Source organism: Hippoglossus hippoglossus, chromosome 6 (genome assembly GCF_009819705.1).
Source record: "Hippoglossus hippoglossus isolate fHipHip1 chromosome 6, fHipHip1.pri, whole genome shotgun sequence".
NCBI lineage: Eukaryota > Metazoa > Chordata > Actinopteri > Pleuronectiformes > Pleuronectidae > Hippoglossus > Hippoglossus hippoglossus.
Window position 1 is genome coordinate 26,022,430 of NC_047156.1, and position 15,846 is coordinate 26,038,275.

Here is a 15,846-nt window from a genome sequence, read left to right on the forward strand (position 1 = left end):
GCAAACGTGCACTTTTAGGTCGACACAGAGAAACTCACACGGCGGGAACAACTGTTTTCCCAAAGTGTGAGACAAACAATGAACCATCAGACTCACCACTCAGACTTTTATCTTGTGGGTGTCTTCTGCCCAAAACCAGCACCACATTCTTCCAGTTCAGTGTTGCTGTACATGGACAAAAAAGATGATTACACCTGGAGCAGTTCATGAACAAAGGCTGATATAAATACAGTGTTTCATGTGAAGATTACATCAACAAGTCCAAAAATATCAGGGCCACAGGAAAATAAACATGATACACAAAACTTTAAACTGTGCAGCATGCTGGGTTGTTTAACACAATTCTGCACACAAACATAAACCGTCAGTGTGTGAAAGGGAAACAAAAGAATCACCCAGCTGTTTAAAGCAGGTTTCTTCACCGATTCAGCTTCATTCATCCATTTTCCCCCTCACTACAAACTGCTTGCTGTATCTTATATTTATTCTGAGATCAAATACTTCAGGGGAACAGAGGCATCTCCATAAAAAACTAGTAAAAATAGGCTACATATCAGAGTGTGGATACCCGACCCCGTCAGCCAGGACCCGTCAGACAAAGTTTTTTAAAGGTTATTCAGGGTTGGGTTGGTTACGTTGGCTGGTCTGATATTTAACACTGCACGTGTCTATAATCAGGGAAATCGAGCAATAATCATATGTAGGAGGGTTACACAACCTCCGTGCAGATTACATGAACTGCTTTGGACTCAGAAAGGCTCAGTTAGTTTTCTCTCCGGCTCGGGACACGTTCACAGAAGAATGTGGCCTGAGGTGAACTCTAGGCTAATACATATGGTTTTAACGACCAGAAGAAGAAAAGTATTGTGAGAAAATGCTAAATTATGTGTGGTAACGCAAAAATGTATGCTTTGATGTGACCCTTCGGGGGCTCCGTAAGAACCCAGGAAGGACCGCATTTCAGATTCTTATTGCAGAATGTTGTTGGAGTAATGAATAAATCTTGGACTTGCATGTGGAACAAAATCAAAACATCCTTTGTCTCGTCTTGTGGGTGACAGTCTATCACAGGGCTGACTTATAGAGACAAACAACACCTGACGCTCACATTCAGACCTGAACGTTCTTGTTAACCACTGCACCACAGTGCTGCTTTCTACAATATATATTCATTTATATTATTTAATAGTGTGATATGAACCCCTTACCCTTCAACAAAATGTTCCCTATTCTTTAATATTCTTTCTTAACCAAAATCCAGTGAGATCATTTGGTATGTGCCTGTGGTGTGACTATGAGGAGTCTGTCACAATAAAACAAATGTCTGCCACACAGACAACCTGGCAACATCCCATAATGACCTGCACGAGAGGCATGGTTGTGTCTGGTGTGACACAGAATAAAAAAGATATAAGTTTAGAGATAAATGGGTAACTTGAGGTAACCCACCTATGAGTGCGGAGGCTATGCAGCGGATGGAGTCGCAGCGAGGGCCGATGACCTGCAGCGTCTGGTGTTTGGAGAGCTCCAGCAGCAGCAGGTGGCCCCCTCTAGTGCCGATCCAGAGAGCTGCAGCGCTCTGCACCAGCAGGGACTTCACTCTGGCCCGGGAGGGGGCTGCCTCAGCGGGCAGGTCTGCTTTGCTGCCCTTCCTGCCTCTGCAGCCAGAGTCATGTCTGCAGGGAGAGGACTCATTAGCACCACTGTGCTGCTGCTGGTGAAAGACAGTGATGGCATGCACCTTTCACCTTCTGTTCAAAGCAGCGTCTATCTGCAAATGGTAACGACACAAATCAGTCGAAATGGCGTGTTTTGTGTGTGTGTGTGTGTGTGTACCTAATGATTTGAGCACAGTCGATGGAGTCCACCATCCTCTCACTCCTCTTGTCCCAAACCTCAACTGTCGAGGACCCAGCTTTGCTCAGGTATACGTATTTATCCACAACCATTCTTGATACACAAGCCTCGCCGCCCAGTGACCGCTGCTGCCTGGAGCGCACACACACACACACACACACACACACACACACACACACACACACACGTTAACAAAACAACACTGTTAAACACATTACTGTTTCAGTCTAGACAGTATTTTAACTTTTAACTCAGGCTGCACTTAAAGGTTCAGTGTGTAGGATTTAGATGAAAGGGATCTATTGGCAGAATTTAAATATTAAATAATCCAGGTGATGTTCTCACTAGTATCTAAATTGTACAAATTGTTGTTTTCTTTACCCTAAAATGGGCCTTTATGAATAAATACTTTATATTTAAACAGTGAGCAGGTCCTCTTTACTGAGGCTGCCATGTTTTTTTTACAGTAGCCCAGACAGGACAAACTAAACACCTTTTGAGTTTTTATGACAACTGAAGGCTGCCACAGGTTCTCTTTCATGTTTGGAAGGGGAGGGTGAGGTGAGGGGTATTCAGCTGCAAAATGCACCTTCACCACTAGATGTCACTCAATTCTACACACTGAACCTTTAACTTATAATTCTATTATGATGCAGAACCTTTAGAAAAATAGGTCAACAGGTCAAAGTTCTCAATATGTATGACCTCCTTAGGACTCAGAAACATTAGTTATGAACATCCACATTTATGTTTGAGGCCACACGTTTCTCTGTCCGTCTTCATATTTGAACAAATGACTTCTCACTTCTGCTACAGTAGAATGTGAATACGAATGTGACATGGACTCACTGGAATGCAAGGCTCTGTCGAGTATCTATGGTCTTTGAGACATCGTAGTCGACCGCGAAGGAGCGGATCGTGGTGCCGCAGCCAGCCCACACCGCTCTGCTGTCCAGGGGATGCACCGACTGGCTCAGACACATGACAGGCGTGCTAACGTTCCCCACACAGACAGTTTTCACCGGTTGACCATTTTCCTTCTGCGAAGAGGAGGAGTAGAAAATAAATATCCAAATTTACATAATGTGTTGTTCAGCATGGGAGGACACAGTGGGAGGAACATCTCAACACAATGTCAGAATATCAATGGCCAGACAAAATAAAATCATCCTTTCAGATAAAATCACAAACATGTTCTTTTATTTAATATCGAAAATTTACCTTGAGAACAGAGTCTTCATAAACAGTGAGAAGTCCATTGGCTGTCCCCACCAGCAAATAATTCTTTCTTTGGCTGAAAAATAAATTTAAAAAAGAGATTAATACTATTTGCTGATTGTTTTTTCAACATAACCTTACATGTTACACTGTGATAGATACATAATTCTACAGATCATTCCAGATTTTAGATCTATACCCAACGGAATCCGTAGTCACAGCAGTCACATTGTATTTTACTGGAATTATTATGGATTTCTGACCATTCCCCAACATAGCTAATAATCTATTTATTAAAAGTAACATGTATGCTTCTAAAAATGCTGCATATTATTAGACTGATTTTGTACAAATATACATAAACATTTGCTAGAGAGCGTTCATATTATCAGTAGACGTGGTGTGAAGGGGATTTAACTGTATTCAGATTTGGGTGTTTAGCATAATCATCTTCAAACATGTAACACTGGTTCTAATACCTTAGCTGGTTCGTTTACTAAAACTTTGATCAACAGCAACATATTGAAACAAAATATTATTTTGTTAAATGTTTTCACCATGTATCCCCTGACTTCTATTCAAGTGTCCCCCACCAGGCCAAAGTGTACTTTTTAGTCTTGAAGGAATCAGACCCCAGACCTCACTGAGCACCTTCACCCACACTTGCAGAATCCGTCTGTGGTGTTTTTACAGATACTCACGCTCGACAGGGGTGAACATGGAAGTAGAGCGAGGTGACAGCGTCTGGGACACTCTGCAGGTGGTGCCAAGCTGACGGGTCCTGAGTGCTGATGACCACCAAGGAGCCGGACTGGGTGCCGGCCACCAGCCAATCGCAGGCCTCGTTTGGGATTTGCACTGTCACAAGACACAGGACGGGACTGGTGTCGATCTCCTGTAGGAGGCAGAGAATCGGTCTGTGAACATTTACGACAGTACTGATGTGTGTTTGTAGTATCTGATGCTCTGATACGCTTAGGTTTAGTGTTTTTATTCTTGTAATTATTATTTTATGATCGTTTTTATTTGATATATTATTTTCAAATGTATTTTACTTGTGTGTCTTTTATTTCTGAAGCACTTTGTAACTTTGCTATATAAATAAAATGATTTCTATTATTATTTTTATTATCATTAAGACTGACTGGCAGATGAACAAAAATGGTATGTGTCTTAATGAGTAACATCACAATAACATTGTGTGATAGAACGTCTGTTAAAAGCCTCTCCAGTGGCTCTGCCCACTAATGTCATGGCTCCATGAAAATGATCCGCTCAGGAATCACATACGATCCAATCACTGACGTCCTATCAGTTACCATGCTGGGTAACATTGCACAAGTCTATTAAAACATATGTATTTAATGTGAGAGTGTATTACAGAGTGATAATTATTCAACTGAAACAGGTCAGATTAGTCATGAATTATGATGCCTAATATATAAACCTGGACATGTCTATATTAAACTTTATTTCTATACTGCCTTTCAGAACCAGAGTTATAAGGAGCTTTACAAAATAAAATTGCAAAGATAGCAAATTGTAGGAAACCAGATCCTACTCAGCAAAGCAATCAAAAAAGATAAAACATCAATAAAACAATAAAATGTAAATATTTTTTTTAAACTACAAAAAATAAAGGCTACAAAAATGCTAGTCTATAAAGTTTTAAAGTGACGCACTGATTCTGCTGATCTGATGTTGAGGAGGAGATTGTTCCACAGCGTAGGAGCTAAAACCATAAAAGCATGATCCCCCTCTTTTGTGGGACTTTCAACAGCATTTGATCTCTGATCTCAGTGGTCAGGGTTAGGGGTTCGGAGCAGAGTAAGGGGTTCAAAAAGCTCATACATAAAGCCGAGCCAGATAATGTGGCGATTTAAAGTGATACAAATAATTTTGAACTGAATTCTGTAGAGGATGGGTATCCAGTGTACTTTGGCTAGGACTGAAGGGATGTGTTTGTAAGACGCCTTGTTGCATTCTGTTGAATGTAGGCCGGGAACTGCTGCTTCATTTACGCTGGTTAATAATGAATTGCAGTAGTGTAGGTGGGATGAAACAAGGGTGTGGATATGTTGTTCGACTGTGTTTTTGGGGAGCGCGGGTCAGACTCTAAATAACAGGATTGAACAAGGCTCTTAATCAATTTTAATGGGTGCTAGACTCACTGAATTATGTTTTGTTTTTTATGATAGAGGCATAATAATGAAACTCTTTAAAGTTGGTGCACGAGTGAAGTTGAATTTGATTTATGTTAAATACAACACAGATATATCCAAATATTTACATTCTGTATACTTCCTCAGGTTCAGAAGGGCAGGTACATTAAAAGGAAATTACCTTTTTTAGCTGAAAGATGTAAACTCCACTAAGGTAAAATGTTGTTCCACAATGTTCGATCTGCTGTCCATACCTGAGTAGTGACTGTGTTGGTGTCCAGGTCCACAGCTGTGACGGAGCCCACCCTCTGCGTGCTGCTGCCCCCTCCCAGCCAGGCTGTGTGGCTGCTGAAGGGACAGTCACTGCCGCCAGCGCTCACTGTGAGGCACTCTGCGTTGAATGCACGGGGAACGAGCAGCTCCTTCATCAGACACAGCATCTCCCCTGACTTCAGCCTGTCAAACACCTGCACACATCAAAGTACACAGGAGGGATTTCCAATAGTGTGTAAAAGTGTCTGGATTTGCCCAGAAATCATGAAACCTGCTTGAATTAAAGCCGCCACGTGTATCGTTGCATTTCCATCTGCCTTGCCACTATCATTGTAGAGCCATTCACCACAGCTCGACTGCTCTGAGCCAGCAACCGCTACACACTGTGTTTACATGCTGTGACGACCCTCTCATTCTGCCTGCCGGTGTGCCTTGCTCTGTGCTGGTGGGTGGAGCTACAGTCACCTACCTGCCCATAGGGGTGGGCCTTCCCAGAATGTATATAAGTCTGCTCTTCTGGGAGTGTCTCTCTCTCTCTCAGCAGGGCCTGCTGCACCAGCCTGAACCTGGATCCTTTGTTTGGTTTGCTGCACTAACACGCATCACACGATATTCTCACTCATCCACACGATATTCTCACTCATCCACACACTTCTGACACCACTGATGCCCTTCATACTAACACACCTCACAAGTTAGGAAATATGATGTTTGAGTTCAGGTGAATAAACTACTTTTGACTGGTCGATCTGTGTGTGATCTCCCTTTTTGTTGCCAGCCTTGAGTCAGGTGGTAACAATGCGCACTACTATCCCGCTTATTATCAGGTTTTTGAAGAATCCTGTTTTTGAGTTTAAGCACGTAAACGTCGTATCCTGGTGAAACCAGATTTTACAGCTGGAGTACTCCGTTAGCAAACAGGATACTGGTGCATGAACACCATATTGTTCTTGTTTCTGACCACTGCAGACTGGTGCTCGTAATTTTCCCCAGCTCTCATGAACGGTTCAACTTTGACACAGCCAGTAACAGGATGTCCTAATCATGTGGACATTTTCTCTCAATTCGCTGTCACTGAATGTCACTGAACTGTGACGATCCCACCCCACTTGTCACATACACTGCGTCCTGGTTCTGTGCAGTGGAAGTGACAGCAAGACACCGACCAATATGGATGACAGGTGTAATATTGGCTGTCGCTCTCGTCTCCCATTGCTGGCAATAAGGTGGATAAGCCAAATCCGAAACACAATGTTGGCATTTAACAGAGCTAAGCCAAAGCCTCATTTGGCACCAAATAGGAGACAATTGCCGGTAGGCTGTGTTGTGGTGTAACCGGGGTAATGTTAAACATCACAAGCGCCTGAACATACAGCACACAATTATGAGGGACTAGGATACTTGTATCCACCAAGTATACGGTGAAATGAATAACCAGATTTCTCAATGTTCCGTGTGAACACCACATCCCCAATATGATCAGAACCAATTACAAAGCGTTTAGGCTCTAACCTGAGTGGAAGTGGGTCGATCCTGTGGACTGTGCCTCAGACAGTCCTTCATCAGCACCTGGAAGCCCGGCCATGGTGAGCAGCCGTAGTATTTTACTGGATCTGTGTACAAGACAGTGAAGGAAATACTCTCTGAGTGTACCGTTGATACTAGGTCTTTCATTTAATAAAAAACAAAAAAAAGCCCAAATAGTTCCCCTAGCCGGAATTATTGTTAGACATTTATTGGAAATGGGTGGGAAGGACTGAATTTGTAAAAAAAAAACACAAAAAAAGAAAGGGGAAAGTTTTCTGATGTTTTATTAAAGGTAAAGAGCAGCAAAAAAGCCTACACTTTTATGAACAGCTGATTTTATTCAATTTATATGTATTTTTTAATTGTGATTTGTCCATAATGATGCCATCACCATGTGTCAGATTCAACAAAAAAGTGTACAATATGAGCAAGATTGATAATATAATGCTGTATGATCCCTTGTGCCAAAACATGGCCAAACTAAATGCTCAGGCTTATGTCGTGGAAATTTATCATGAGATTTGAAATAATGAGTTTCTCAGACCGGAGTTGCCTTAGAGTTTTAATTATTAGCTCTGCAGAGGGTTACACAGCCAGCAACATGGCTCAGAGTGCAACGACGAGAAGTTAAAAAGGATGGGTTTCATACAATGTGATAAACAGGAAACAAAACAGACAGCAGACAGGAAAACATCTGCTGTCTGGTATCACTGTTACAGAAAGAAGAATCAAACCCTGCACACAGCTGCACAAATAAAGGTCAATGGGTGTTGGAACTTTGAGGTTGCATCAGCTAAGTGCACAGAAAACAGTCAAAACAGTATTAAGACATTGATCAGTGGAATTTTCCCTTACACTCCCTTCATTTTACAGACGTCTTCTTAAATTCACATTGACTCTGTAGTTTATAAAAAACCTCACCTGGTAGTTTCCCCTGCACTGCCACTTCATCGAACTCACTGGGGAACTTCATGCCGTCAGAGATGCGCTCGCCACAGGTCAGGAGGTCGTAGAGCAGCAGACCGAACGAGAACACATCAGCCTGCTGGTTATAGATCACGTTACCCCGGGCGACCTCCGGTGCTCGGAAACCTGTGTGGAAATCACAGCTTCACGTACAGTGCTAACCCTTTCTGTATCTCTGACCTCACTTTACTGATAAATCCTATTGCAAACACACACTTACAATTTATTAAGAGTATTAAATGTTCCAGTACAGTTTAGCAGCAGCTCTTTAGATCATCAGGTTCAATGCTAAATAAAGACATATGAACTATGGGGATTGAGGAGGGGTCTGACCTGGAGTGCCTTCTGAGCTCCTCACTCCCATACTGCAGCAGTACTGGGCGATGCCGTAGTCTGTGATCTTGGCGATGATGTCGCAGTCGGTCTTCAGGTTGAATAGAAGCACGTTGTGGGGCTTCAGATCCCGATAGATGATCATGGCTGAGTGAAGGTACCTGATCACACAGATGATGGATTTATTTTCAAATTAGCTTGGTAAAGTTATCTAGTTTGTCTAGTTATGAGCGACGACGCAGCACACACACGTCCCCAGCCGTTTTGAAACACTGTGAGTGTGTGAATGTCGATTTTGCAATTAATGTGTTACAAAAACCTGCATTAATGTATTTCATCAAAGAACAGTCTCATAGAACTAAAATTACAGCTCAAAAAACACATTTAAGTGTGCAGTATCTTTTCTAATGGTCATGTCAAGATTTTCTAAACATCACTTATCGTTATGTTAGATGTAAGTAGCTGTGCATCTAACCTACGTCATAATGATACTGTGCTGTATCATAATGTCTTCTAATAACTTGTAAGCAGTCCCCAAACATCGAAGAGATCATCATCATTCCAAAATAGAAAAAAGAAAAGAAAAACTAAACTAGGAACCTAATGCAATCATCCGTATTTTCTACCTGAGTCCGTCAGCCACTTGCAGGGCGATCCTGTGCTGGAGCTTTTGGTTGAGGCTGCTCTTCTTATGTTCAAAGAGGGAGTCCAGTGAGCCACGCAGAGCCAACTCCATCACCAGGACCTGAGAGGCAGAACCAGCTGCCAGCAGGCCGACCAAGCTGGGGTGACGGAGGCGGCCCAACACCACCAATTCCTGAAAAAAACAGGGACCAATGAGAAGAATTAAAGTAACTTAACCACTTTAATTTCTCAACAGTGCATCAAAAACTCAAAAATCAATCAGAAACATTATTCCAATGTTGCTTAATAATATTATCTCAGTGCCATGCTGAGTTTATTTAAGCAAGGCACTTGAGTGAGGACACAGCATCTGTAGCCGCCCCTTAGTTTTTTATTTGAATAACTTCAGCGGTACCTGTCTGAGGAGTCTGTGGATGTAGAGCTCAGACGCATGCTTGTTGAATATCTTCACGGCTACTTCCTCATTTTTGTAGACACCTCGATAGACTGTTCCAAAGCCACCGTCCCCTGTGGCCAAATTTATGTCATACTTCATGAAAAACGATTTACTGTTTAAAATGTATCCCACAAAAGCAACAAAGAAAATAAGAGTTTACCCAGTTGGTTTTCCTTTGACAATTCCACATGCAGCTCTTCAGTGTCCAGCATGGTTCCTGCAGACTGGTCACTAAGTACTAAGTCAGGGGCGATCTGAGAGATGGGCAGTGTGCACCGCGGGTCCTCTGGATTCACCAGCAAAAAATCTATGACCAATAATAAAACAGGTCACATAAAAGATTTCAGGTCAAATTAAACCAAGGTCACTGCATTTTGTACCTAATTGTACAGTATGTGGGACCTTGTTGAAATTACACCAGCAACAGAGGTGTTAAACTTCCGGAGTGATTTATGTACCATTGTCAAAGTAGGTGAAGAGGTCCTCCAGCAGGATCTTGCTCCACTCCTGTCTGTCATCAAAGCTGTACAGAGCCCACTTCTTCAGCAGAGCCTCACCGCTGCCGTGCATGTCCATGTTCAGCAGGCCAGGAAACCATTCCTCCAGCAGGGAGTCGATGTGATCCACCACCTGACCCAGCAGCACATGGCCTGGAGGGAACAGAGAGAGACACGGGTGAACATCTGACAGCAGCAACATCAACATCAACCCAGACGTCATCATCACAGGCAACTATTTCCTCTTCAGAATTCATAATTGTCAGTGTGACCATTGACTACTGAAATGTAATCACTTTATCTGAATATCTTAATCCAAGTGACAGCTGATTAAAAGTTGAAGAAATTCCCTCAAGCAGTCTTGAGGTACTGTGTCATTCAAGAGGCCACAGTGACCTTGACCTTTTACCACCGAAATCGAAATCAGTTAATCAATGAGTTCAAGTAAATTATACCAGATGTCATGAAATTCCCTACGAGCAGTCCTATTATATCACATTCACAGGAACAGGAGGTCACTGTGACCTTGACCTTTGACCTCCAAGCACCAAAATCTAATGTAATCAGTTCATCTTTGAGTTCAAAACGTTTTGTACCAAATTTGAAGACATTCCCTCAAGCTGATCTTAAAATATCATGTTCAAGTAAAACACTGACAAAACTTTGTGAGGCCACCGTGACCTTGACCTTTGGCTACCAAAATGAAATCCAAGTTCAACTGAATGTTTATGCCAAATGTGAAAGACATTCCACCAGGGGTTCCAGAGATATCGCATTCACAAGGCAAAAAACATGCTTTGTTAGGTCACAGTGACCTTTGACCACTAAACAGGTCCTCTTTGAGTCTAAGTTTATGTTTGTGCCTAATTTGAAGAAATTCTCTTAAGGCATTCTTGATATATCGTGTTCACAGGAAAGGGACGGACAAAAAAAACATAATGCCTCCGGCCACTGGCTCCTGCCGGCGCAGAGGAATCAAAACAAGCTGCAGGAGAAGCTGCTCGTCTCCCTCTACCGCTGCTCCATCCAGAATGTGCTAACGTACTGCATTTCTACGCGGTATGAAGGAAAGAATAATCAACAGCGCCCGGAAAATCATTGGCTGCCCACTGCCCTCTCTGGAGGACCCTTTCAACTGCCTCAGCAGAGCAGCCAACATAGTTTAACACACTAACCTCAGCCCACTCTCCCTTAACTATTTGCAATGTTCCACAGTTTATGTGCAATTTCAACTGTTTCTGTTTTCTCTTAGTGAAATGTCTTCTTTCCATCGCTGTATGTTGTGTGAATGTACTAATATAGCAATATTATCAATACACTTGCCTGACATTACACTATTTGTAGTAAGCATATGGATATCTATTTACATATTCTCAGTTAATCTTAATTTGCACACACTGATAAGATTAAAAGCAGTTTTCATAGAATAGAAAGGTTCTCATTTCTGCATAGCAGCCAATTTTGCCAGTTTATGGTTAATTTACATTCAGATGATGTCGTTCCTTCCTGAGAACCCCTTTCATCTCTTGCATATATGGAGAAATGTCCAGTTTTCATTCAATTGTTGTATGACAAAACTTTTAACAACATTTTTTTTAAACATTACCTTTACGTGAAGAGGGCACAGTTATTCTGACGAAGCTGGAGGGATTTCCCTCCTCTGAGGCAGCTTCCACCAGGCAGTACGCCTCAGGGCACCAGCTCAGGTAAACGCCTCTCCTCCAGTAGATCCGGTTGGGTCGCATAACTTTATCTGGACAACAAATTGTTTGAGATAGTCTTTCATTTTTGGGGGGAAAAAATAGTACTGATCTCTATATCTCTGACCAAACAGTTACTGTGTCTCTTATACATGTATTTTACCTCTTCCACAGAGCAAGTAAGAAGAAACATCCAGTAGGCGGCTGATGAGTCGAGACCAGTAATCCATAGGGAAGTACGGCATCTCATAAAGACGCACAATAACCTCTGAGTTCTCACTGTGAGGTAGCTCTATGACCGGCCTGTGTTTGGACAAACTTCAAACAGAGGAATGAGGGGTTAGAAACATTTATTATCTTTCTACTTACTATTGGATTTCTACAAAACCTGGTCCATAGAAAACACAAGAGATCCATAGCTGTGAATCTAAACGTACTTGCTGGGTACCAGCAGCTGGTCCTCTCCGAACGGCAGTGCGATCTGGAACTTCTCCAGCAGTTTGAAGAACTGCATCAGGTGGCTCTTGGGGAAACATTTGGTCTCAATCAGGAACTTTTCCACCACCGAGCGCTGAACAGTTCCTTTAGGCTGCTCCCAGAAGCCACAACTCTTAAATGTCAGTTTCTACACAGAGAGCACACAACACAGAAAATTAAATATAACAGGCATGTACCTACATATGAGGGTTAATGAATAATATGCATCTCTGAATATACCGTAGGATCAGCTGTTCAGCAGAGCAGCATTAGTGTGAGGGATTTATGTTTTCATCTGAATAACAGTTGATGTCAATTTTATGCAGATGATATTCAGTTGTATTTATTATTATGATTATCAGTTAACACCTCCTCTATTAAAATTATTGACCCCTTGTCCAACAGCTCACACTGTGTATTAAAAATGTTGGGGTCCTCCTAGACATTCCTCTTCATTTTGATCAAGACCTGGAAACAATGATCCCCGCTCACTGTACATGGGCCTGTCTAACTCACCCTCTCCCAAAATGCAGCAACTTCTCACCGCCACTAAAGAAAGGCAACATCCAACTCCTGCCTTGGCTCACTTGTACTGGCTCTGTGTTACATTCAGAATCTAAGTTAAACACTACTATTTGTCTACAAAGTTCTCAGCTGTCTTGCCCCTCACTGATGTCCTGATCCCATACTCTGCTTCCGTGTCACTTAGGTCTTCCTCACAACATCTGCTTTGAATCCGCTCTTGTCGTCTAAAAACTAAAGGGGGCCGAGCTTTCACTGTTGTTCCTCCTAAACTCTGGAACATTCTCTGGCTCCAAAGTGATTATTGACAACAATATTAAATCTAATTTAAAAACCAAACCTTTTAATCTGGCTTTTTAATAAACCACATTTTGTTTTATTATTCTGTTGATGTCTGTAAAAGCACTTTGGCTCAACTCCTGTTGTATTTAACATGCTATATAAATCAATCTCAATAGACATGCTTGTATAAAACATGCATCATCTGAAAATCTACAGTAGGGTATGCTCATGAACAATGTCTTGATACATAGTTTAAAATAATAACAGATATTATTTTGGAAATGTTGTTATTAAAAAGGCAATAAGTATAAAAATAGACACAAAATTGTAGGCTGCAGTCTCCTATTCAGCATCAATATCGAGTCCAAAGAGGAGACTTGTATCTTTGTTTATGCAGAGTCAATTCAGTTAGCCTTAACATAGACACAAAGCGTCTGTGTGTGTGTGTGTGTGTGTGTGTGTGTGTGTGTGTGTGTGTGTGTGTGTGTGTGTGTGTGTGTGTGTGTGTGTGTGTGTGTGTGTGTGTGTGTGTGTGTGTGTGTGTGTTACCTGGGAGATGATGTTGCAGAGCCACTGTGGGTCGATAAAGTAGAGCTCTTGGAGTTGAAGTGCTGGATCATCAAAGTGCAGTAAAACCCCTGCAGACAGAGAGACAAAGTCCCACTTAGTTTATTTACTGTGGATCCAAACAGTAATAATTATATTTAAAGTGTAAAATACACCTCAAACTTTCAATCTGTGTATGCATAATTAAATTACATTACAGGATGTAACTGCACGGGCGTAACAAAAGGAAGATTTTAATTCATACATTCACACATCTCTATGTCATCGTGTTCTCTGCCTGCTACATGTATCAATGCATTTCTTTCGATGATATTTAAAGGAAGGGTGGGTAATTTGATTTTGAAACACTTTTTATCTTATTTGTGGAAATACACCTCACATCCAGATAGCCATCAATAAATACAGTCGTCGAAAAAAGCCAGTGTCCGTGGCCCTTGCAGGACTGTAATAAACACGACCATCATTTTGCCTGCATGCATCCTGACCTAAGTGAGCAAGTCACGGAAAGGTCGTCTTCTAGTAGTTGCTAGTGCACGTTTATATGTTATAGGGGCATAGCTTTGACCAGTGGGCTGATGGGAGGGGTTGGGATGTATCGGTTGCAAGTGTAGCCTGCTCTTGCTACCTTCTCCAGGATTACCAACCCTAGCTTTAAGGCCTGTGTGACGTTGAAAGCAGCCGTTGTTTTTTTAAAAGTGGCCAAGAACCAGACTGACCGGCTTCACTCAAGAAGTGGACGGCGTGGGGCATTTCAGCTTCCTCCAGTTGCAGCTGGCTTTCCTGGATGAGCTGCAGCAGCTCCAGGCGCCTGAGGACGGGGAACTCCGGGGGAACCCTGGTCCTCTCCAGGAGAATGCGGCGTTCCAGCTCAACATAGCTGTCTGGAACCGGCTGGCCCATCACAGGCTGGCCCTGGATCTGTGAGGTGGTGAGTCAGGAGTTTAAGTCTGGACAAAGGAAAAGGAAACATTTAACCTTCCTGTTTTCGCCCCTTTACCTTGAAGCTGGTGACCTCTCTAGCGATGGCTTTCCGGAGTTTGGCCATGGAGTCCGAGTCCTCGCAGACGGAGACCATATGATAATCCTTGATGGTGGGGAAACCCTGGTGGTTCAGCAACTCCTTTCTGATCTTGGTCATGCAGCCATGAAGCTGCTGCTCGTCGCTCACATCTGTGTGTGTCCCCACCAGGATGACCGGGGAGAGCGGAGCCGCTGCCTGAAGTGAAGAGGAGCGCAAACTTAGACTCTACCACTGCTAAAGGTTCTCTTCTAGTGCAGTTGTTGGCTATTACAGTTATCTCAACATACACACAAAAGATTTAGAATTCTAGCATCTAACAATAGAATTTAAAAGATTATGTAAATGAACACAGTACTGTAACAGCTGTTTCACTACAGACCACTGCTTACTCTTGCAGATGCTAGATAATGGTGCATTTCATTTGAATCCATGTAACTGATTCAGGAAGTCTTTATCAGGAACTACCTGAATTAAACAATCTGTCAAATGGGGAAGCTTCCAGTCAGAGTTTTTATCAGTAACAAGAGGTGTTCCACAGGGCTCAATATTAGGTCCTCTTCACAATTTACCTTAACACCATTGTATCATCTGTATGTATTCAAATTTTTTTACTTTACATCTTCATAATCTTGATTCCTCTAATTGGTCTAATCCAATGTTTTTTTTTAATGGCTTTTATATAAGTAAATTGTAAAACTTCTTATTAGTATAACCCTATGTTGTTGCTTATTCCCTCCTATTTTACCATCTCTGTGATTTAACTCTATCATATTAAATTAGGGTCACCCCTCAATGATTTCTACAGTGTAAATTAAGGTAGTAATCATTTATAATGGTGTAGTTTTACTTTGATCAACAGGATCAATAGATTTAAATTTGGGTTTTAAAAAGCCCATGAAATCTCAACCTACTGGCGTCTCAGCTCAAGTTAGACCCGGACATTTTAATTACTAGAACATATTTATCACGACAGGATGAATCTTTGGTCCATGACTTGCTTTGATGTTGAAGAGCCAGGGTTTGAGGGCGTCCACCTGACCAGCTCCTTTGCTGAGGTTGTAAACCACCAGGTAAATAGCTCTGGAGGTCAGGAAGTGAGGGTGAGCGCCACTGAACTCCTCTCCACCTGGGTAAGGAAGCAGAGAGTGAAACTACACCACAGCAGCTGGATAAAATACAGAAATGTCACTGTCAAATATGAGATATCACTGTCTTACAATATGCATGACTTGTAGCAAACTCCATTGCACACATGCCTGCAGTTGCGACCTGACTGATCACTAACAGGCCCTGCTGCCCCCTGTGCCATGTGTGTGTTAATGTTTCTAAGCTGCTGGACCACTTGGCAATTTGTGATTAATAT

At 42.2% G+C, this 15,846-nt stretch overlaps 1 protein-coding gene across 4 annotated transcripts in view; it reads right to left on the reverse strand.

Annotated features, from left to right (window-relative positions):
• lrrk2 (leucine-rich repeat kinase 2) overlaps positions 1-15,846 on the reverse strand; it is a 45,594-nt gene that overhangs the window by 1,317 nt on the left and 28,431 nt on the right. For all 4 annotated transcript variants that reach the window (XM_034587176.1, XM_034587177.1, XM_034587174.1 and 1 more), the window contains exons 30-50: positions 15,482-15,609; positions 14,460-14,678; positions 14,179-14,380; positions 13,445-13,533; positions 12,052-12,239; positions 11,778-11,932; positions 11,521-11,667; positions 9,876-10,067; positions 9,578-9,724; positions 9,376-9,488; positions 8,963-9,153; positions 8,337-8,497; positions 7,959-8,129; positions 7,023-7,123; positions 5,492-5,704; positions 3,777-3,970; positions 3,079-3,151; positions 2,707-2,897; positions 1,837-1,989; positions 1,450-1,676; positions 97-165 (exon numbers count right to left, since the gene is read on the reverse strand). In XM_034587176.1, coding sequence (XP_034443067.1) covers positions 97-165; positions 1,450-1,676; positions 1,837-1,989; positions 2,707-2,897; positions 3,079-3,151; positions 3,777-3,970; positions 5,492-5,704; positions 7,023-7,123; positions 7,959-8,129; positions 8,337-8,497; positions 8,963-9,153; positions 9,376-9,488; positions 9,578-9,724; positions 9,876-10,067; positions 11,521-11,667; positions 11,778-11,932; positions 12,052-12,239; positions 13,445-13,533; positions 14,179-14,380; positions 14,460-14,678; positions 15,482-15,609 — 3,324 coding nt within the window. The remainder of the gene's footprint in view (positions 1-96; positions 166-1,449; positions 1,677-1,836; positions 1,990-2,706; positions 2,898-3,078; positions 3,152-3,776; positions 3,971-5,491; positions 5,705-7,022; positions 7,124-7,958; positions 8,130-8,336; positions 8,498-8,962; positions 9,154-9,375; positions 9,489-9,577; positions 9,725-9,875; positions 10,068-11,520; positions 11,668-11,777; positions 11,933-12,051; positions 12,240-13,444; positions 13,534-14,178; positions 14,381-14,459; positions 14,679-15,481; positions 15,610-15,846) is intronic.